This window comes from Protopterus annectens, chromosome 14.part0 (assembly GCF_019279795.1).
Source record: "Protopterus annectens isolate FY-2018-M chromosome 14.part0, PAN1.0, whole genome shotgun sequence".
NCBI lineage: Eukaryota > Metazoa > Chordata > Ceratodontiformes > Protopteridae > Protopterus > Protopterus annectens.
The window spans coordinates 84,750,376-84,773,452 of NC_056748.1; the positions used below are offsets into that span (position 1 = coordinate 84,750,376).

The following is a 23,077-nucleotide window of genomic DNA, read 5'->3' on the forward strand; positions in this document are numbered from 1 at the left end:
CTGACTTTTGTCTGCCATGTCTTGTGATATTTGTTATATTTCCTTTATGTTTATTTCTGACTTTTGTCTGCCATGTCTTGTGATATTTGTTATATTTCCTTTATGTTTATTTCTGACTTTTGTCTGTTATGTCTTGTGATATTTGTTATATTGACTTTATGTTTATTTCTGACTTTTGTCTGCCATGTCTTGTAATGTTTGTTATATTTCCTTTATGTTTATTTCTGACTTTTGTCTGCCATGTCTTGTGATATTTGTTATATTTCCTTTATGTTTATTTCTGACTTTTGTCTGCCATGTCTTGTGATATTTGTTATATTTCCTTTATGTTTATTTCTGACTTTTGTCTGCCATGTCTTGTGATATTTGTTATATTTCCTTTATGTTTATTTCTGACTTTTGTCTGCCATGTCTTGTGATATTTGTTATATTTCCTTTATGTTTATTTCTGACTTTTGTCTGCCATGTCTTGTGATATTTGTTATATTTCCTTTATGTTTATTTCTGACTTTTGTCTGCCATGTCTTGTGATATTTGTTATATTTCCTTTATGTTTATTTCTGACTTTTGTCTGCCATGTCTTGTGATATTTGTTATATTTCCTTTATGTTTATTTCTGACTTTTGTCTGCCATGTCTTGTGATATTTGTTATATTTTCTTTATGTTTATTTCTGATGTTTGTCTGCCATGTCTTGTGATATTTGTTATATTTCCTTTATGTTTATGTCTGACTTTTGTCTGCCATGTCTTGTGATATTTGTTATATTTCCTTTATGTTTATTTCTGACTTTTGTCTGCCATGTCTTGTGATGTTTGTTATATTTCCTTTATGTTTATTTCTGACTTTTGTCTGCCATGTCTTGTGATATTTGTTATATTTCCTTTATGTTTATTTCTGACTTTTGTCTGCCATGCCTTGTGATATTTGTTATATTTCCTTTATGTTTATTTCTGACTTTTGTCTGCCATGTCTTGTGATATTTGTTATATTTCCTTTATGTTTATTTCTGACTTTTGTCTGCCATGTCTTGTGATATTTGTTATATTTCCTTTATGTTTATTTCTGACTTTTGTCTGCCATGTCTTGTGATATTTGTTATATTTCCTTTATGTTTATTTCTGACTTTTGTCTGCCATGTCTTGTGATATTTGTTATATTTCCTTTATGTTTATTTCTGACTTTTGTCTGTCATGTCTTGTGATATTTGTTATATTTCCTTTATGTTTATTTCTGACTTTTGTCTGCCATGTCTTGTGATATTTGTTATATTTCCTTTATGTTTATTTCTGACTTTTGTCTGCCATGTCTTGTGATATTTGTTATATTTCCTTTATGTTTATTTCTGACTTTTGTCTGCCATGTCTTGTGATATTTGTTATATTTCCTTTATGTTTATTTCTGACTTTTGTCTGCCATGTCTTGTGATATTTGTTATATTTCCTTTATGTTTATTTCTGACTTTTGTCTGTCATGTCTTGTGATATTTGTTATATTGACTTTATGTTTATTTCTGACTTTTGTCTGCCATGTCTTGTGATATTTGTTATATTTCCTTTATGATTATTTCTGACTTTTGTCTGCCATGCCTTGTGATATTTGTTATATTTCCTTTATGTTTATTTCTTACTTTTGTCTGCCATGTCTTGTGATATTTGTTATATTTCCTTTATGTTTATTTCTGACTTTTGTCTGCCATGTCTTGTGATATTTGTTATATTTCCTTTATGTTTATTTCTGACTTTTGTCTGTCATGTCTTGTGATATTTGTTATATTTCCTTTATGTTTATTTCTGACTTTTGTCTGCCATGTCTTGTGATATTTGTTATATTTCCTTTATGTTTATTTCTGACTTTTGTCTGTCATGTCTTGTGATATTTGTTATATTTCCTTTATGTTTATTTCTGACTTTTGTCTGCCATGTCTTGTGATGTTTGTTATATTTCCTTTATGTTTATTTCTGACTTTTGTCTGCCATGTCTTGTGATATTTGTTATATTTCCTTTATGTTTATTTCTGACTTTTGTCTGCCATGTCTTGTGATATTTGTTATATTTCCTTTATGTTTATCATTGACTTTTGTCTGCCATGTCTTGTGATATTTGTTATATTTCCTTTATGTTTATTTCTGACTTTTGTCTGCCATGTCTTGTGATATTTGTTATATTTCCTTTATGTTTATTTCTGACTTTTGTCTGCCATGTCTTGTGATATTTGTTATATTTCCTTTATGTTTATTTCTGACTTTTGTCTGCCATGTCTTGTGATATTTGTTATATTTCCTTTATGTTTATTTCTGACTTTTGTCTGCCATGTCTTGTGATATTTGTTATATTTCCTTTAGGTTTATTTCTGACTTTTGTCTGCCATGTCTTGTGATATTTGTTATATTTCCTTTATGTTTATTTCTGACTTTTGTCTGCCATGTCTTGTGATATTTGTTATATTTCCTTTATGTTTATTTCTGACTTTTGTCTGCCATGTCTTGTGATGTTTGTTATATTTCCTTTATGTTTATTTCTGACTTTTGTCTGCCATGTCTTGTGATATTTGTTATATTTCCTTTATGTTTATTTCTGACTTTTGTCTGCCATGTCTTGTGATATTTGTTATATTTCCTTTATGTTTATTTCTGACTTTTGTCTGCCATGTCTTGTGATATTTGTTATATTTCCTTTATGTTTATTTCTGACTTTTGTCTGCCATGTCTTGTGATATTTGTTATATTTCCTTTATGTTTATTTCTGACTTTTGTCTGCCATGTCTTGTGATATTTGTTATATTTCCTTTATGTTTATTTCTGACTTTTGTCTGTCATGTCTTGTGATATTTGTTATAGTTCCTTTATGTTTATTTCTGACTTTTGTCTGCCATGTCATGTGATATTTGTTATATTTCCTTTATGGTTATTTCTGACTGTCTGCCATGCCTTGTGATATTTGTTATATTTCCTTTATGTTTATTTCTGACTTTTGTCTGTCATGTCTTGTGATATTTGTTAAATTTCCTTTATTTTTTTTCTGACTTTTGTCTATTTCTTGTGATATTTTTTATATTTCCTTTACGTTTATTTCTGACTTTTGTCTGTCGTCTTGAGATATTGGTTATATTTCCTTTATGTTTATTTCTGACTTTTGTCTGCCATGTCTTGTGATATTTGTTATATTTCCTTTATGTTTATTTCTGACTTTTGTCTGCCATGTCTTGTGATATTTGTTATATTTCCTTTATGTTTATTTCTGACTTTTGTCTGCCATGTCTTGTGATATTTGTTATATTTCCTTTATGTTTATTTCTGACTTTTGTCTGCCATGTCTTGTGATATTTGTTATATTTCCTTTATGTTTATTTCTGACTTTTGTCTGTCATGTCTTGTGATATTTGTTATATTGACTTTATGTTTATTTCTGACTTTTGTCTGCCATGTCATGTGATATTTGTTATATTTCCTTTATGGTTATTTCTGACTGTCTGCCATGCCTTGTGATATTTGTTATATTTCCTTTATGTTTATTTCTGACTTTTGTCTGCCATGTCTTGTGATATTTGTTATATTTCCTTTATGTTTATTTCTGACTTTTGTCTGCCATGTCTTGTGATATTTGTTATATTTCCTTTATGTTTATTTCTGACTTTTGTCTGCCATGTCTTGTGATATTTGTTATATTTCCTTTATGTTTATTTCTGACTTTTGTCTGCCATGTCTTGTGATATTTGTTATATTTCCTTTATGTTTATTTCTGACTTTTGTCTGCCATGTCTTGTGATATTTGTTATATTTCCTTTATGTTTATTTCTGACTTTTGTCTGCCATGTCTTGTGATATTTGTTATATTTCCTTTATGTTTATTTCTGACTTTTGTCTGCCATGTCTTGTGATATTTGTTATATTTCCTTTATGTTTATTTCTGACTTTTGTCTGTCATGTCTTGTGATATTTGTTATATTTCCTTTATGTTTATTTCTGACTTTTGTCTGCCATGTCTTGTGATATTTGTTATATTTCCTTTATGTTTATTTCTGACTTTTGTCTGCCATGTCTTGTGATATTTGTTATATTTCCTTTATGTTTATTTCTGACTTTTGTCTGCCATGTCTTGTGATATTTGTTATATTTCCTTTATGTTTATTTCTGACTTTTGTCTGCCATGTCTTGTGATATTTGTTATATTTCCTTTATGTTTATTTCTGACTTTTGTCTGCCATGCCTTGTGATATTTGTTATATTTCCTTTATGTTTATTTCTGACTTTTGTCTGCCATGTCTTGTGATATTTGTTATATTTCCTTTATGTTTATTTCTGACTTTTGTCTGCCATGTCTTGTGATATTTGTTATATTTCCTTTATGTTTTTTTCTGACGTTTGTCTGTCATGTCTTGTGATATTTGTTATATTTCCTTTATGTTTATTTCTGACTTTTGTCTGCCATGTCTTGTGATATTTGTTATATTTCCTTTATGTTTATTTCTGACTTTTGTCTGCCATGTCTTGTGATATTTGTTATATTTCCTTTATGTTCATATTTGACTTTTGTCTGCCATGTCTTGTGATATTTGTTATATTTCCTTTATGTTTATTTCTGACTTTTGTCTGCCATGTCTTGTGATATTTGTTATATTTCCTTTATGTTTATTTCTGACTTTTGTCTGCCATGTCTTGTGATATTTGTTATATTTCCTTTATGTTTATTTCTGACTTTTGTCTGCCATGTCTTGTGATATTTGTTATATTTCCTTTATGTTTATTTCTGACTTTTGTCTGCCATGTCTTGTGATATTTGTTATATTTCCTTTATGTTTATTTCTGACTTTTGTCTGGCATGCCTTGTGATATTTGTTATATTTCCTTTATGTTTATTTCTGACTTTTGTCTGCCATGTCTTGTGATATTTGTTATATTTCCTTTATGTTTATTTCTGACTTTTGTCTGCCATGTCTTGTGATATTTGTTATATTTCCTTTATGTTTATTTCTGGATTTTGTGTGCCATGTCTTGTGATGTTTGTTATATTTCCTTTATGTTTATTTCTGACTTTTGTCTGGCATGCCTTGTGATATTTGTTATATATTTTTTTATGTTTATTTCTGATGTTTGTCTGCCATGTCTTGTGATATTTGTTATATTTCCTTTATGTTTATGTCTGACTTTTGTCTGGCATGCCTTGTGATATTTGTTATATTTCCTTTAAGTTTAATTCTGACTTTTGTGTGCCATGTCTTGTGATATTTGTTATATTTCCTTTATGTTTATTTCTGACTTTTGTGTGCCTTGTCTTGTGATGTTTGTTATATTTATATACCTGCTGTTTTGCTGTTCTCCTTTTCTTTATCTGTCTTTACCTTTTCTTCCAGTCTCCCAAAAACAAAAAAATGGCACCTAATTTACCCATGCTCCTCTGAATGCATTGTCAGCTTCTCCTCTCCCAGCAGACCTGTTGTGTTTTCAGCTCCTTCACCCATACCCCACATCTTTTTTTCTATCACCATATTTCCTTGTGTGTGTGCATTACTTGTGTTTCTCTCCCTGTTTCCTTGGGTGTGTGCATTACTTGTGTTTCTCGCCCTGTTTCCTTGGGTGTGTGCATTACTTGTGTTTCTGGCCCTGTTTCCTTGGGTGTGTGTATTACTTGTGTTTCTCGCCCTGTTTCCTTGGGTGTGTGCATTACTTGTGTTTCTCGCCCTGTTTCCTTGGGTGTGTGCATTACTTGTGTTTCTCGCCCTGTTTCCTTGGGTGTTTGCATTACTTGTGTTTCTCGCCCTATTTCCTTGGTTGTGTGCATTACTTGTGTTTCTTGCCCTATTTCCTTGGGTGTGTGCATTACTTGTGTTTCTCGCCCTATTTCCTTTGGTGTGTGCATTACTTGTGTTTCTCGCCCTATTTCATTTTGTGTGTGCATTACTTGTGTTTCTTGCCCTATTTCCTTGGGTGTGTTCATTACTTGTGTTTCTCAGATATGCCTCGCACCCATTGTTAGCTTCTGTTAGCCCTGGCAAAGTGAGTGTGATTGCCCTTCACCTTTATTAATGTTATTATTGTAAAGTTTATGAATTCTGTATTTTGGGTGAATGTATTTTATTAGTGCATGACTTACAGAGCCATCCGTACTTGTTTGTAGACCTACTGGATGGATTGCTGTAGATATGTATTCATTTAAATGTCCTACAGCTTGCATTGGGCTTGTATAACTTCTGTAGCTTTGGTACTACACATCATGGATTATGATACACTTTTCCTGAATGTTGGATTTGCTGTGTACTGCTAGACAGAATGCTGATACTGCCGGGCAATTCTGTTTTGCGCCAAGACATTCTAGATTCACCGAGGCATGTTTACATATTACAGGCTTATTCTTAACTTTGGCACAGATATTGACAAAATGCACCAGATCCTGGACACACTATGGAATCTGGACTTTGTCTCCAGAAGAGGAAGAGAAGTTGAAAGTTACTGAGACAACAGCACGCTTTAACAAACAGTTGAATACTGAGCACAATATCATGGAAAGACTGAGATGGTAATAGCTCAGAAAGACATAAAGAGAGCTATTAAAAGTGGGCAAATGACAGTTGCCAAGCAGTGGGCAAAGGTAACCCAGTACCAAAAGCATTCATCTTTTTTAACAGACTTTGAACAGGACTTGTCCATCCACTGAAGCACCTGGCATGGAATTATAAGGACTATCTTACAAATATCCCTTATAGAAGGATGAAAGAAAGGAAGAAAAAATAGTATAATGAGTTGTTCTTCTTTTGGCTTTTCCCGGTTAGGGGTCACCACAGCAGAACTCCGATCCACTAATTTGGCAGTAGATTTTTTTTTACAGTGCCGAGGTGCCAAGCTCGACACCCAACCTTCAACAAAGGCATGCCCTACACATGTCTTTCGAACACCACTCAACTGTGGGGAGGACATGAAGACTCCACACAGAAGGCGCTCCAGCCGAGAATCAGACAGGACAACCTCTTGCTTTGAAGCGACTACACTACCGTTGCACCACCACGGCTTATAAAAATAGTATAATGAGTAATATAATAATATTCTTTAGAGGCTTTTGTAACAGAACTGGTGATAATCAGAAACAATGAATCACAGTGTTTTCACAACTGCTCTCTAGTGGCATAACTGAAGGTGCATAAAGCAGAGCCTGAGCCATTCTGGCCTTTGCAGTGAGTGGCACACCCTACACTATCCAGCAGCAGTCCCTGTGTTAGATATCATGATATGTGCTGCAGCTGAGTCAACAGAAGCTCCCGTCGACTGGAAAATAATGACAGCAACACAGCTAGGGAGTAGCTACCTGCATGAATCTCCAAATATAGAAGTATTGCTTAGGACAAAGCAGGACAGACCTTCTTTTCATAAGTTAATGACAATGAGGACTAAATGCAAAGACAGCTCAGTTTCCAGGATGGTTTTGGCTAACGACACGTTTTAATTTTATATTTTTGCTCTCCATGTGCATCTTTGTTATCATGCTCCTTTGTTACTGCTGTTGTTTTTGTTTCTTATTAAAAAAGTTTCCTTCGAGGAAGGAGAAACCTGGACCTTGTTTCAACCCAGACAAACTTCACAGCATTGATCCAAAGTCCCTGTGTTTTCTGTCAGTGAGACATCATGGCTGATGCATAAATAAACAGCTCATGGCATAGCAGTGAGAGAATTCTTTGTAGTAATAACTGAAATGTCTGACTGTGAACCTTATGGCAAACACACAGAAACACCCTGCAGATTATATGAAATAACTTAGGAGTGTGCAAAGCACTGGAATGTTTCTACAGGAGATCAGAAACGGAGAGGCAGTGGGAAGGCTGCCTTGATATACCCAGGCATTTAGATGTTACGTGGGACCTGATTTAGCATAATACACAGGTCAGAGGGTCAGAACTAATTCAAACTCAAAACTTGTTTTTGAATTGTCATTATGCTTAAATACATTATTTAATTTTCTCAGTAACCTTCTTGAAAGATCCTTTGAGAAATTATTACAAAATATGTAAATATTATTCTGGCTATTCTTTTGGTGTTTACATAAACTAACAAACCAGCAAACAAAAATAAGGAAACTGGAAAACAAAAGACCAAAAAGACAATGACCAGTAAAACATCAGTGTGTCATTTTGCGCGGAGCACATATAAATCAATCAATAAATTAATCAATCATAATCAATCAGGGAACCTGAAAAGTTAAGTTGGAAATTGTCTGCAGATAAAAAGAAATGTATGCATGCTATATGTATATATTATGAAACAATGTTGCTTTTTGATGTGATTATATTATAAACAACCTGGAGATTCAGCAAACGTCTGAGTTAAGCAATCCAGTCTTTAATCTGGCTGTCGCTCTCCAGATATCTACAAATCATCGGGAATTACTTTCATTTTCTGATGCATTATTATTTTAGTAGTTTATATAGTAAGAAAAAATTAAATATGTAGACTGTGCCTGTACCTCTTTTTGCTCACTGTCCCTTGTTAAGGTGGGAGAAGACAATGGTGAAACTGATGCTCTCTTTTTAGATGAATGCAGGAATGACTGTAATGGGGTCAGATCTAGGTAAACCGAATCCTTTTTCACTGTTTCCTCAGCATCTTCATGTGCCATGCCTATGTGTTCTTCGTTGGCTTTAACATCCTGTGGCAAACCCAAAAAAACACATTTCAAAGATATTTCCATAATGCTTATGTTATCACCTCTGCTTGTCCTTCAGGATTTGTTTAATTAAATACAACTCACTCAAAACTATAAGTATAAAATGGTGACATATACCACAACAATACATATACAGCAAATCAATGGCTAAAGCAGATATTTTAATAATTATTGAATAGGTTTACAGGTTCATAGGTAGTTATGAGGCATGTAGTTCAGGAGACCATTTAAGACCCCAAATTCCCAATTCTTCCAAAACACTGTCTAATCAAGTGACTTGGCCAAGGCCAATAATTTTTGTTCTAATAAAATATAATGTATAGAAATGCAAGATTTCAAACAGCAAAACACTTCAGATTTTGCTAACAGTAGCCCAGTATTAAACTGCCAGTCTAGCACCAAGTTTTCAACATTACTGATTATCTGGGGGTTTAATTAGCAAAGACTGATTATCTGGGGGTTTAATTAGCAAAGACTGATTATCTGGGGGTTTAATTAGCAAAGACTGATTATCTGGGGGTTTAATTAGCAAAGACATTCACCTCTAGTCCCATCAAAGTCTGAGAGATACTAAACTATTAAATGTAAAACTTAGCAAAGCCTAGTATCTACAAATCTGCCTGGAAAACATGTTCATTTATGTTATTTATTGCCATTTGACAACTGGGTAGGTGATCTGGTTTACTGACCCTTTTCAGCCACAACCCAGACTTCAGGGGAACAGGAATGAAGAACAGAACATTACCAGAAATGAATGGTAAACAAGGACGACATAGCAGAACACGAGTCACAGCAATTATAAATAATAAACCACTGTTATAATGAGACATTATTAACATCCTGTGGAATACTTGTCCCACAGTCTAAGCAATAAATACAAAGTTATTTACTTGGGACATTACTTACGTTGTTTACAACATCTGAATTTGTTTCATTGGGTGGTTATGTACATTATTTACAAAAGTGTTTGCATTCCTCTGTCTTGTACTTATTGTAGTTATAATGGTACAGAAACAAATTATTTGTACCTTATTTTGGTATTTCACATTGTACATTACCCTGCATCTCTAAAACAGCTCATTCTGTTTGGCTTTGAACTCAAGTAGAGAATTTGAGATTTTACCTCCTTGGAAAGGTGATTCCAAGTGACTTGGCAAATTCTTCTGAAAACTCTTTATGCTATAGTGGTGTTAAATCTTGGTCTTATAAGGAGCTTACCTTCTTCTTCAGTGTTTATATGTGTGTTAGATCATAAGTTGGGTGTTTAACAAGATGTTTGGTTTTAAGGGGTGACAATGGCTGAGTACAGAGATTTTTCATATGAGAACACTGTGTAACAATAATGTTCTGCTTTGTACATGGAGGAATGGAAACTCTTAAGTACATAACCCTCTGTGAAGGGTATCTGTCTACTCAGGAGTGTGATGGCCCAAGTGTCACTGTATATTCTGAGTATTCTCTGTGGACCTCATTATCATGACTAAATTCTAGAGAGGCGCTGACATCAGCCCTTTATCTACCTGTGCCGTTTCTTCCTGATGTCCATCAATGCTTTTAACTGGGAATGCATAGCACACAGGACAGCATGGTGAGCACATTAACTTATGTTACAAGGGCGCCCATGGGACAGGCAGAGCACTGGTGTAAATGCTACAAAGTGCTTGTTACTTAACCATACTGTCTCTGGTGGCATCACACCTCTGCACTCCCGATAAGCCTATGAAAAGAAGTGTGTAGTGTGCCTACTTTGTCGGGATACAGTCAGTACATGTAATAAAGGTATAAGCAAACCACTGCTACATACTTCTTACCTGTTCTGTCACATGCTGAGACATGGCTAGGAAGAGTCTCCCAGCAGGGATATCCACACAACTGCAAGGAATAAATGCTCCTCCATATCTGCCTGTCTTGTGGATCCCAGAGGGTCACTCCTGTGATGGATCTCTCAGTCACAGCTTCCATTACCTTCTTTTTAGCACAGTAAATCATACTGGTCATGTGATGGTGACATTGGCCAAGGTGGGTTTGTGACCACCCACTACATTAAGGACTCACACACATATTGCCGCACCTGATATCTCAGTGGGTAGTCTACACTGCTCCACCCATTGCCCATAAGCCATGTTGCCTGAGTGCCAGCAGCAGGCTGTCCTTTTCAGCATTGAAATTCTGTAGCCTCGGTTTACCTTTCCTGTGGACAAGTTTACTATGGTTTAGGCACAGCAATACATGTTGCTAAGGATATGTGCACAGGCACTGAAAATGTACTTTCTTTTACACAGATATATATTCACAGTATGCAGGCCATATAAGTTGTGCTATAGTACAACATAACACTTTTTGATAGAGGGTAGCCGGTAAAGTGCTCTGCCTCCCCAAAGCACATTAAGTGCATTTGATGTCACACAAACATTTAGGCAACTAGGACAAATAGAAAAAACCTTTCTGTTAGCACATACAAATACACCTGGGTGACATGCCTATGGTACTATCAGGCCCCTGTTGTCTTAGACCATTGTCAAATGGCAAATATACACCTTACCAATAAAATCTAGATACCTACTGACTGAAAAATAAAATCAGAAAATCACTGCACAGTACTCTGAAGTTTGCAAATCAAATGTAAACAAAATGGAGGCAACATTCCAAACTCTACAAATTTATGTCAGGTTTGCATACTGTACAGGAAAGTAAGACATCATATAATTCTGCTTTCATATATCCAAACATGTTCACAGAGCTGCTGAATGAGATCCTAAACACATTCAGAGAACCCTGACTGATGCATAAGAGGTGCACGTGCATGCATGATTATGAGAGGTGCACGTGCATGCATGATTATGAGAGGTGCACGTGCATGCATGATTATGAGAGGTACATGTGCATGCATGATTATGAGAGGTACACATGCACACATGATTATGAGAGGTGCATGTGCACGCATGATTATGAGAGGTACATGTGCATGCATGATTATGAGAGGTGCACGTGCCTGCATGATTATGAGAGGTGCACGTGCATACATGATTATGAGAGGTACATGTGCATGCATGATTATGACTGGTACACATGCACGCATGATTATGAGAGGTGCATGTGCACGCATGATTATGACAGGTGCACGTGCACACATGATTAGGACTGAACAGCAAATGTTGGTAAAGAGAGAAAATCTGTACTTACACAACTGTCTGCTATTTTGCTGTACCATATGGATTTTACCATCCATCCTGTGAGGGAGAAATTACTACTAGCATCTCCACATATAGAACTGCTGTAAAATGTATTAAGGAGGTAATTTTCCTTACTAATTCAGTCACTCAGGCAACATCTACAAGGTCATTATGAAGAACCATTCAAAAAGCTGGATGGGTATTACATCCTGGGCCAAAAGCTATCTAGTTCTGCGGGCACCCCATGATCTGAGAGCAATGCACACACTGTTATAATGACCTCTGGTGAGTTGCTGCAGCAGTAGGGGTCTGAAGGGAGAGATGACAAAAATAAGGGGTCGGAATGGAGAGATGACAAAAATGAGGGGTCTGAATGGAGAGATGACAAAAATGAGGGGTCAGAATGGAGAGATGATAAAAAGTAGGGGTCTGAATGGAGAGATGATAAAAATTAGGGGTCTGAATGGAGAGATGATAAAATCTACAAGCAAAGAAAAGTAGTAATGCTGGAACTGAATTCATCCTCAAGTCTTGTTGAGTATGTTTACAAGGTAGACTCTGTTTTTACAAAATTTCACCAAGACAACACTAATATATAGACTGTATTTTATATGGCATATATCATGGGAAGAAGTAGGTAAATAAATGGAAATGACAGCTGTTTGCACAAGTCCCAGGATTAAAACAGTGCATAATCCTGGTAGGCACTCTTGTGCCAGGACTGGAAAAAATGACAGTATAGAATCGTCAACACACAGAAACATTCCTACAATGGTGTTAGGTCAGGTTCAAGGAGAAGATGCTGCCCCTGTTGCAGAAGAAACTAGTAGTCCTCAAAAACCACAAAACTGACAAGTCAAAAAATACCCATAAAGATGATAGAGTACTACTGAGAATAAAAAAGAAATTATGCATTTTTACTGTTATTCATGCAGCCCACAATTTCCAGACAGAAGGTATACAACAACAATTAAAACAGAAATTCGTTGAGGGAAAAAAAGTCTTGCACAAGAAAAACTGTCAGAAGCTTCAAATGCAAATCAGTGTTCATTAATAAAACACATTTATGAAAAACATTATGTAGACCAAGAAACTTGGACCATTAGGTAAAAGAAATGACCGAGGAAGTGTGAAAATATAACAAATAACATCTAGAGATTTTTGAAAGGTATAAAAAATAAATATGGACATGGGAAAGAAAGAGAGATCTGATATGGTACAGTATTTATGCAAAGGAGAAAGCCAAATTAATCAATACAAAAAAAGCAGTTCCAAAGACATTCAAAGAGAAATACAGGGAAAGGCATCCAGATATGGAAAATTTCATAATACAAAAAATAAATTCACAAAAGGGAACGTAGTACTAAAGATTACTAAGGCAGAAGTAAAAAAAGAAGCAAAAGTTATGGAATACCTGTAAAGTGAAGGATTTAGTGTAGAAAGTCTAGCACATGTGATGTCACAGCACGATGGAACAATGAGTCTCCCAAGTAAGGAGAAGCAGGAAGATCAGGAGACGTGAAGAAGGAATACGGACATGGGAAAGAAAAAGAGATTTAATATAGTGTAATACTTATGCAAAGGAGAAAGCAAAACTAATCAACTCATATAAATAAAAACAGCACCAAGGATATTTGAAGCGAAATACAGGCAAAGGCTTCCAGATAAGAAAAAATTTACAACACAAAAAATAAGAATGACTAGAAACTGAAAACATGTGCACATACTGGGATAAATATGCCATTGGAAAAGCAAAATCCAAATGTAAAACAAAACAACCAATGGAATAATACACTAGCTGAGGATAAAAACTTGTTTTATTGCCAAAGAAATAAAATAGGCAAACACTTTCACTTTTGCTTCATCAGACCATATACACAGAGAAGAGCAACCTTTACTTATAGGCAATCTAATTACTAAGCAGCCAATCACATGCTGAGGGTCAAAGATATAATAAAACCACAGCTTGTGCAAAATTGTATACATATCTGTATAAACTGCACACAGAAAAAAATGCATACAAAGAGAAATTCAGCATGCAGAAAAAACATCAGTCATAAAACACACAGAGGCAAAAATATAAAAACAGAAATATCAAAAAATATAAAATGTATTTTAACTCCTAAGACTACGTCCCTTCAGAATGGATCTAAGTGGGACTTTCTTATTAAGCCCACCACCCTGATCAGCTCTCAGTCTTATCATCCATCTAACCTCCCTTGTTTCGGTTCGATTCCTGATATCACCACCTCTAATGCTGGGATAAATTATGTCAATAACCATGAACCTGAAGGTGTGTTAGAGAGGGCATTGGCAGTAGAGGCACAGCGTATGCTATATAAGTGTTCTCTAATTCAATTCCTCAAGCTTCTATCAGTTTCCCAACACAAAATGCTTTACAAAGTGTACAATAAGCAAGACAGGTGACATGCATAGTCATACAGGTAGCCCCTATCCTAAAACTAAACCTATGACCAGTGTCAGGGTGCTCAAAACATCCAGTTCTGTCTATGAAGCTGCAAAAGTTGCAATTACCCCAGGGTGTCGTAGTCCCTCCAATCCCAGTCACATCATACGTGTCACTACTATTATTTTGATACTGGGGTCAGTGGTTAACAAGCCCCAGTATTTCCTAATGATGTTCATAGTCATTCTGGAGTCTGTGGTATAGCTAAGTGAAACAGAAATGCTGGCAGGTACAACAGGTAATGGACATGCATTGTCCCCATCCTGTTCAGAAAAATAGGGTTTCGCTACATTGGCCCTATGGGGGGAAATGGTGGTTGTAATGCATCAACCTCTCCTTCCTTATAAACTTTATCCCTTAGCCTACCCCTTAGCTGAATAAGTTCCCGATTGAAACTTTCTTCTGCCCCATTTAATCTAGTGGCCCAAAGCCCGTGTCCCTTCATTATGTTTTTAAACACATGAGGAGAGTGCATACTGCATCTGTGGAGCAAAGAGTTCCTATAACACGACTTTCTATAAATTCCTGTGGACAATGACCCATCTGCTTGTCTGTTTCTAAGTATATCTTGGAACTCAATCTTGTTAACCACTGACCCCAGTATCAAAATAGTAGAGACACACCTGGATTACTTTACAAGAACAAGAACAACTTGAACAGGTTGTTGTGCTAGCCGGACAGTTACACACATGATGTGACTGGGATTGAAGGGACTACGACACTCTGGGGAAATTGCAACTTTTGCAGCTTCATAGGCAGAACTGAATACTTTGAGCACCCTGACACTGGTCATAGGTTTAGTTTTAGGATAGGGGCTGCCTGTATGACTATGCATATCATCTATCTTGCTTATTAGATGCTCTGCAAAGCATTTTATGTTTGGAAAACCGATAGAATCTTGAGGGATAGAATTAGAGAACACTTATATAGCATACGCTGTGCCTCTGCTGCCAATGCCCTCTCTAAACATGTGATCAATACTAACAACAGACGCACCTTCAGGTTCATGGTTATTGACATAATTTATCCCAGTATTAGACGTTTTTATATTTTTTATTTTTGTTTTTATATTTTTGTCTCTGTGTGTTTGTTTTATGACATTGATGTTTTTCTGCATGTTGAGTTTCTCTTTGTATGCATTTTTTCCTGTATGCAGTTTCTGCAAATATGTATACAATTTTACACAAGCTGGGGTTTTATTATGTCTTTCTCCCTTAACGGTGACCCTTAGCATGTGACTGATTGCTTAGTAATTGGATTGCCTATAAGTAAAGGTTGCTCTTCTCTCTGTTTTTATGGTCTGATGAAGCAAAAGTGAAAGCACTTACCTATTTTATTTGTTTGGTAATAAAACAAGTTTTTATCTTCAGCTAGTGTGTTATTCCATTGGTTGTTTTGTTTTACAAAAATAAGAAGACAGATGGGGAAGTAGAAAAATGATTAGTAATGGAGAAGTTAAAGAAACAGAAACTGATGTCATGGAGTAGCTGTGAAGTGAAGAATTTAGTGTAGAAAATCTAACTCTGACAACATCACAGCAGGATAAAATAATGAATCCCCAAATTAAGGAAAAACCAACTGGAGTAGGAAGCATCTGATCAGCTGTCATATAAAGATACTTTGGAACCTTTCATAGGAAATCAGTACAAAAGTACATTTGGAGTTGCACAGCAAGAGAAAGAACAGGAAACTGTGGCATCTCTGATGCAGTTAATGTTGTAGAGTGATAGGCCAGTGAGTTCCCATATGAAAGAGCAACGGGTGATGCAGGATGTAGCTGAAGAAATATAGGACAGGAAGATGTCATGGAACTTTTTGTAGATTGTCTGCAGGAAATGAAACAGAGAACAAAGAAAGTGTCTTTAGTTTAGAAGAAAATTATCTAAGATAAGCATTACTTGACTTAATAGAGATGGATAGAAATATTAAGATCAATGAAAGATATAGACTATAGAAAGTCAGTAAAACTCAAAGTGTTAAAAGTTTGATAAAACACATAGCAATCACGACAGTCATACCTCTCAACTGTACAGATTTTTAAAGACTGTTCAGATTTTTGTATAACATTGGCCTGTTTCTCATAAAATTGTGTTTTTTCTGACAAATCATTGAGGATTGAAGTCAGAAAATAATGACAGATGTTTGAAATTCATACTTTATACCCTTCAGAAAGTTCATGCTAATGCAAAGTCTATTATTCTATCAACTTTCTACATCTGTAAGAGCAATATTTAAAATGTATCCCTACTTTTGGGCCTTTGTCCCCCCCAAATTATTTATGGCTTTGTCCAGATTTCTTTGTCTAAGAGATTGAGAGGTATGCAGACTGTCTACTGAAATTCATGAGATATAGCAGAAGTAAATAGTATATACTACTGTGCGGCTAAATTCATAACAGATAAAGTCTTACCACAAAAACACAGGGTAGTGAGGGAAAGGAAGGGGAGAAATCAAATGCCATCATGCAAGTATCAAATAGAGAAAACTATAAAGTAATTAAGAAGTGCTACTGTTAAAAGAGTTTAGAAGAGGGAACAGATCAGCAAAAATACTCAGAAAGATAGACATAATAAAAGCAATGTGCAGTGTCAGAACAGACCAATATCTATCATGCACTGTTACAAATAATAAACTAAAGATGTCAGCACAGGCAGAAAAACTTAAGAGGACATGCAGATAAATATAAAGGAAAAGTACAAAATAAGCAATTTATTGATGATCCAAAAAAAGTTTTATAGACAATTAGGAAACAAGGCAAAAGGAATTGAAACACCACCAAAAGAAGAAGAAATCATTTTGGAGAAATATCTATGAAGATCCTGTAAAACTTAACAAAGATGCTGAGAGGATAGAAGAAGTAAAAGAAAGAATAAGAAGTTTAAAGGTACAGGGTATGAAATGGGATGAAGCAACAGCTAGAGAGATTGAAACGAAGCTAAGAAAAGCAGCTAACTGGAAAACCCCAGGTCCAGATGTAGTACCTAACTTCTGGCTAAGAGTATTAACATCTTTACATGAAGATTTTGCCATGAGTAAGAACTGTTTATATGTGCACCCTGAACAGATGCTGACCTAGTTAACAACAGTAAAACAATTCTCCTACTTAAGAGTGAACCTGCAAGCTACTCCAAAAACTATAGACCAGCAACTTGTCTTCCAGTGATGTATAAACTACACACTGGAATTGATGCTGCCAGAGTTTATAGCCATTTAGAAGAAAACTCAGTCATGGCAATAGAACAAAAGGGTAATAAAACAAAGTCAAATGGAACAAAGGATCATTTGTTGTTAAATAAACTCATAATTGAGATATGTAAAAGGGGAAGAATCTAAATATGGCATGGATATACTACAAAAAAGCATTTCACAGCATCCCACATTTATGGATAAATGAGTGCTTACAAATGCAAACGATACATCCTACACTGATCTATTACTTTATAGTGACCATGAAACAGTGGCAAACCACTTTACAGCTAAGCCATAATAAAAGAAGGATAAAAATTCCAGGGTGACCCTTTGTCACCACTGTTTTTTTGTCTTGCCCTTAACCTATCAAGCTGTCTACTTAACTAATTAGGTCATGACTACATTTTGGCTCCCAGAAAACAACAAAGTGTAAAGGCTTCTCATCTTCTTTTGTGAATGATTTAAAACTGTATAGTTCATCAGATGAGGAACTGAAAGTACAAATATAAGTGGTCAAAACTTTCTCAGATGATATATGAATGTCATTTAGTCTTGATGAATATGCAAAAGCAACCTTTAAAGCAGGAAAGTTGCAGTACCAAGAGAATATCAGCCTGGGACAGGAATGTGATATAAAACAAGTTGACAAAGAGGGAGTTTATAAGTATTTGGGAATTGATGAAGGCTCAAATGTGAATAAAAGTAAGGAATATTTTAGACGACTAAACTTAATACTGAAAACAGCTCTGACATCTAGGAACAAGGTCCACGCTATAAATCAATTTGCTCTTCCTGTTCAAACTTAAAGTTTTGGGGTGATTGACTGGCCCCAATAGGTACTGGATCAATTGGGGAGAAAAATAAGAAAAATTCTTCATGCTTATCAACTGATTTATAAAAATCACTGTATACCTCGATTATACATTTCCCATTCAGACGGAGGTGGGGTCCACGTCAAAATTAATTCCATGTACAGCTTTACAACAGTAGGACTGTATACATATCTGCTGACGTTACAAGATCCAAACATAGTGAAAGTTTTAATACATGAGGAGAACAAGTCTAACATGACTTTCCTGCTTAGTTTAGTAGAAGCATATCAATGTCGAGTGGGAATGGAAATCAAACCAGAAGTAGATAAAAATCAGGCAGCAACTGTATGTGCCAAAAAACAGACGAAGGAATACAAGGTGAAGGATCAGATGAGATGGCAAGAAATGCGGAAAATGCATAAATATATTTGCAAGTACAGAAAACCCCTAGAACAACCTCATGTCAAGCAGGATCTAATGAAGGAATGGTTAAGGAGAGGTATATTTAAGCCAAAAGACCAAAGATTAATCATGGCGACCCAGGATAGTGGACTACATACTGTACATGTTGGTTTACAAAGTCCATTGAATATATCAGAGAAACAGACAAATGCAGGTTTTGTAAAACAGAAATGGAAACAGTTGCACATCCTGTTTCTGGCTGTAATACACTAATGGCAGAAGGTCAGTACACTGAAAGGCATAATAATGTGGCTAGTCATTTGTACTGAGAATTGTGCAAACATTATAATACTGAAGTAGCTGAGAAGCATTGGAAACATGATCCACAAAGCATCATAGAAAACAATGAAGTTTATATTACATGGGATCACCCATTACCAACAGTTCAAAATATAGTTGTGAGAAAACCAGATATAGCAGTCCATGAAAAGAAGACAAAAGTAGCTTTGATCATTGAAATTGCTACACACTGTGATTACAGTGTCTTACATACAGAGAGACACAAAGTCATAAAATACCAGGGTTTGCAGGCAGAAACAAGGGCAATGTGGAAGAAAGATACCCAGATAGTTCTAATAGTAGTAGGAGCAGCGGGTCTCTTAAAACAGATTTCACGGTAGTATTTAGATATGTTACTGATGCATGTAATTCTGTATGAATTGCAGAAGTAGTCAGTACTGTGAACACTGCATGTGCTGTGAAGAGAATTTCTGGCTAACATCAAAGATTGAAACAATACTAATTTCATGAACTTTAATCATACTTTGCCTTAGGAATGGAGTCCATTCCTGTCTTGGTATTAGAAACCCAAAAGACTTGGAGAAATTAAACATGGAGCTTTCAAGAAGCTGGATGCCTATTACATTCTAGGCCAAAAGCTATCTAGTTCTACAGGCACTGCATGATCTGAGAGCAATGTAGACACTGTTATAATGATCTCAGTTGAGTTGCTGCAGAAGTACGAAGCATTGGTGCAAATAGAATGCTTGGAGATGCAATACATGTTTTTGTTTTTCATGATTTCGTCCTACTAATGTATATCACGTAATCAGATAGCTTTACTATGTGTACTTTTATCTTTCATTCCATCAAGAACTACTTCTCAATGAGGTAGTCTGTCAGACAAGGCTGAAAAGTTTGGCCACAAGACATAGTGTGTAGGACTGGTTAAGAGTTGACTTTATTTTTATGACATATCAAATTTATGGCAACCTCTCCATTGTGTCTCTGCTATGCAGGTCTGCCTAATGAGGAAGAAGATGAGGAAGACCAGGAAGAAGTCCAGGCATCCTTACAATCATTTCTAATGAATGTACCATGTAATGAGTCTGATGTCAGGGAACTGACTGGTTCACCAGGGAGGAGTAAAAACCCCACTCAGGTAGGCATTCAGGTCCTGCCACCTGTGGGACAGCCACAGGTGTAGATGTTGGTTGAGGCAATGGTAAAATATCATGGAACCACACTGAGACCCTTCTACGGTGAATAATAGATTCAGTGGAGCAGCAGGCCAAAAATGGTGGCCCACTGACCACCTATATGGTATTACCAGCTGCTAATGGTTGTCCGTAAGTTTACCACTACACTGTCTTGATGGCCTACATGTTGCCAACACTCTGTCCTCTCCCCTTCCTGGTGTGATCCCCTTTCTTGTGTATTATGCCCCATACTTTATAAAAATACCTCTCAAGTGTCCCTATTTTTAGGGGCATCTCTAATTATATAGCTCTGTTCCTCCTACAGTTGGAATTTTTTTTGAGAAGCTCTAAGTTAAAAGCACAAGTATTTTAAAAAGTCAATAATTACCGGCCCTTTTCCTAATTACTTTTACTTTGTCCATAATTCTGGATGTAAATGATGAGATAATCCACACCTCATATATCTCTAGTGCTTCATGTATGTCTGTTTGACCACCCCTCAAACTATCCCATATCATATTTTTATTCCTAGCATTCTCTGTGCATTCCATACCCCTCATCACTTCTCTTTATACATAAAAAGACAATAGTAATCCCCACAAAAATAACATTTCCTCTACATCCCAACTCCTCTGCATGCACTCTTTGATGCACACCCCATATTTCCCTCTGCTTGCTGATACCCATTTCCTACTACCACATACATCTCCTTTCTGCTCCATTTTTATTGTGATTGTTCCCAGGATGATCTATTACTGACACTGCAGTGCAAGATCCCATCTGTTTGAGTAGGCGGTAGTTAGGTGGATATAAAAGATCTCATGGTAGCTATAAAAAAGAGTAGGAGTTCTTTATTTACATGTTATTTTCTGAAATATTATTTACACATTTACATGCTGATATATTTACATTTTACATGATTCTACACAGCATTTATAAGACTTTAGGCACATTCACATATTTTTCTTTATACGTTCTACTTTATATTTTGATGTATTCTTCTTTAAAGTAATCCCCTACTCTTTCTTCCATAACCACAATCTGATTTTCCTTAATATCACTCATAATATCAATTTTTCATTGAATATAATTTCATTTAATCCCTCATTCAAAATTACCCTTTATTGTGTTTTAATTCTGAAAAAATAATTGTTCATATAAATTTTCCCATATTTTCTGTATTCTTTTACATTTTATAAAAACATGTTCTGTGGTTTCTTCTTTACCACAGTACAAACATATTATTTCACTTTTCTTTTCATAAGCCATATTTGCTTTTACTGGCATCTTCTTTATTCCCAATCTCCACAGAAAATCCTGACATCCTAGTTTATTACTATACCACTTTTTTCCTTTATAGCCATAATCTTTTCTTCTGATAAATGTTTCCAAGTATGAACACAATAATATTGTATCATTGTATTTTTATACCATATTTTCAATCTTCTTCTATCTGATCAATCTTAATCTTCCACATTTTTATTTTTCTTGATAATTTTTAATTCTTCATTAATAATTCCTTTCCTGTCTTACTTCCTATCATTTCCCCAAAATTTCCAGTTTATACTTAATCAGTCTTACTACTAGTTTCTTGTTTTCTTCATTTATCCATCTCAGCACTTTAACAAAGCTGTAAATACTACTGGATTTAATAATCCTAATCTCCCTTCATCTTTGTTCATATATAACACTCCTCACTTGACTGGATTTAATCTAGATCCCCATATAAAAGTGAATCTAACTTCTAACACTTGTTTTTCATGTCTTCTTGGCATCATAAACATACTTGACAACTACGCTATTTTTTCCATTAATACTGAATTTATTAAAATCAGTTTTTTTTCCATAGATAAGCTATATGTTCTCAACAGACAACACATTTCATTCAGTTCTTGCAGCAAATTTTCCCATCATGTTTCTCCTTTATAGTTATTCTTATTTAATGTCATGATTATTTCTTTTAAGCAATCTACCATCCTTCCTTCATCCAAAATTATTTTTAGTAATTATAATAATATAATCTGCATGTGCCATACCTGTTTGTTATTCACTTTGCATTTTTCTTTTACTATCCACCTTAGTTACTGCTACATTCACAACCAAAACAAATATTATACAACGACCACCCATTAATATTCTAAAAAGTGCACGCTGATTGGTCAGCATACACGTTGTAAATCAGAGTTATACTAATGGAAAAAGGTCCGTTTTTTTTTAAAGCAACGGAGAACGCAAGATCTCCGTTGCTTTTTACACACTGTCTTGCTATGTTAAATGAGTTTAACATAGCGTGACAGCTTTAAAAAAAGTCACATGAGGTTCTAGGTAGGTTGTTGCCGGAAAATTGTCATTTTTCTTACCGTAGGGGATGGAATATGAATTCTCACTTCACACATTACAAAAGATATGTTCCAAATATACCACAACAAAGAACTTTAAGTGGTGATATACCAAGGGGGTGCTATCCTTGTGGGCATTGTGCTGCTTGTCAACATTTGCAACAAACTAAAGAATTTTCTAGCAAAAATACGTCACAAATTTTTGAGATAAGGGTTTTTGCTAATTGCAGCACAGATTGGGTGGTATATCTGGCTACCTGTAGTTGCTCTGCATTCTATGTTGGACAAACGTCCAGACCTGTCAAATTTAGAATAGGGGAACATTTAAGTGCAATTAAGAACAAACGTGTTGCTAATGCCTTATTTAAACATACCTTGGAGCATTCTTCGGCCATTTTTCGGTTTGTTGTTATAGATAGGATCACCCTTCACAGGAGTTTTAAAGCCGGATGGCATCAAAAACTTGATCAAATGGAACAAAGGTGGATAATTCAATTGGGTGGTTTATTCAGACCTGGTCTAAATATGTTAGAATAGAATTTTGTAGGTCATGTGTATATATACTA

General features: G+C 35.3%; 1 protein-coding gene across 4 annotated transcripts in view; it reads right to left on the reverse strand.

The window, feature by feature from the left end:
- Positions 1-23,077, reverse strand: part of AFAP1L2 (actin filament associated protein 1 like 2) — a 2,783,820-nt gene that overhangs the window by 442,619 nt on the left and 2,318,124 nt on the right. For all 4 annotated transcript variants that reach the window (XM_044055822.1, XM_044055821.1, XM_044055820.1 and 1 more), the window contains one exon: positions 8,451-8,633. In XM_044055822.1, the coding sequence (XP_043911757.1) occupies positions 8,451-8,633 (183 nt within the window). The remainder of the gene's footprint in view (positions 1-8,450; positions 8,634-23,077) is intronic.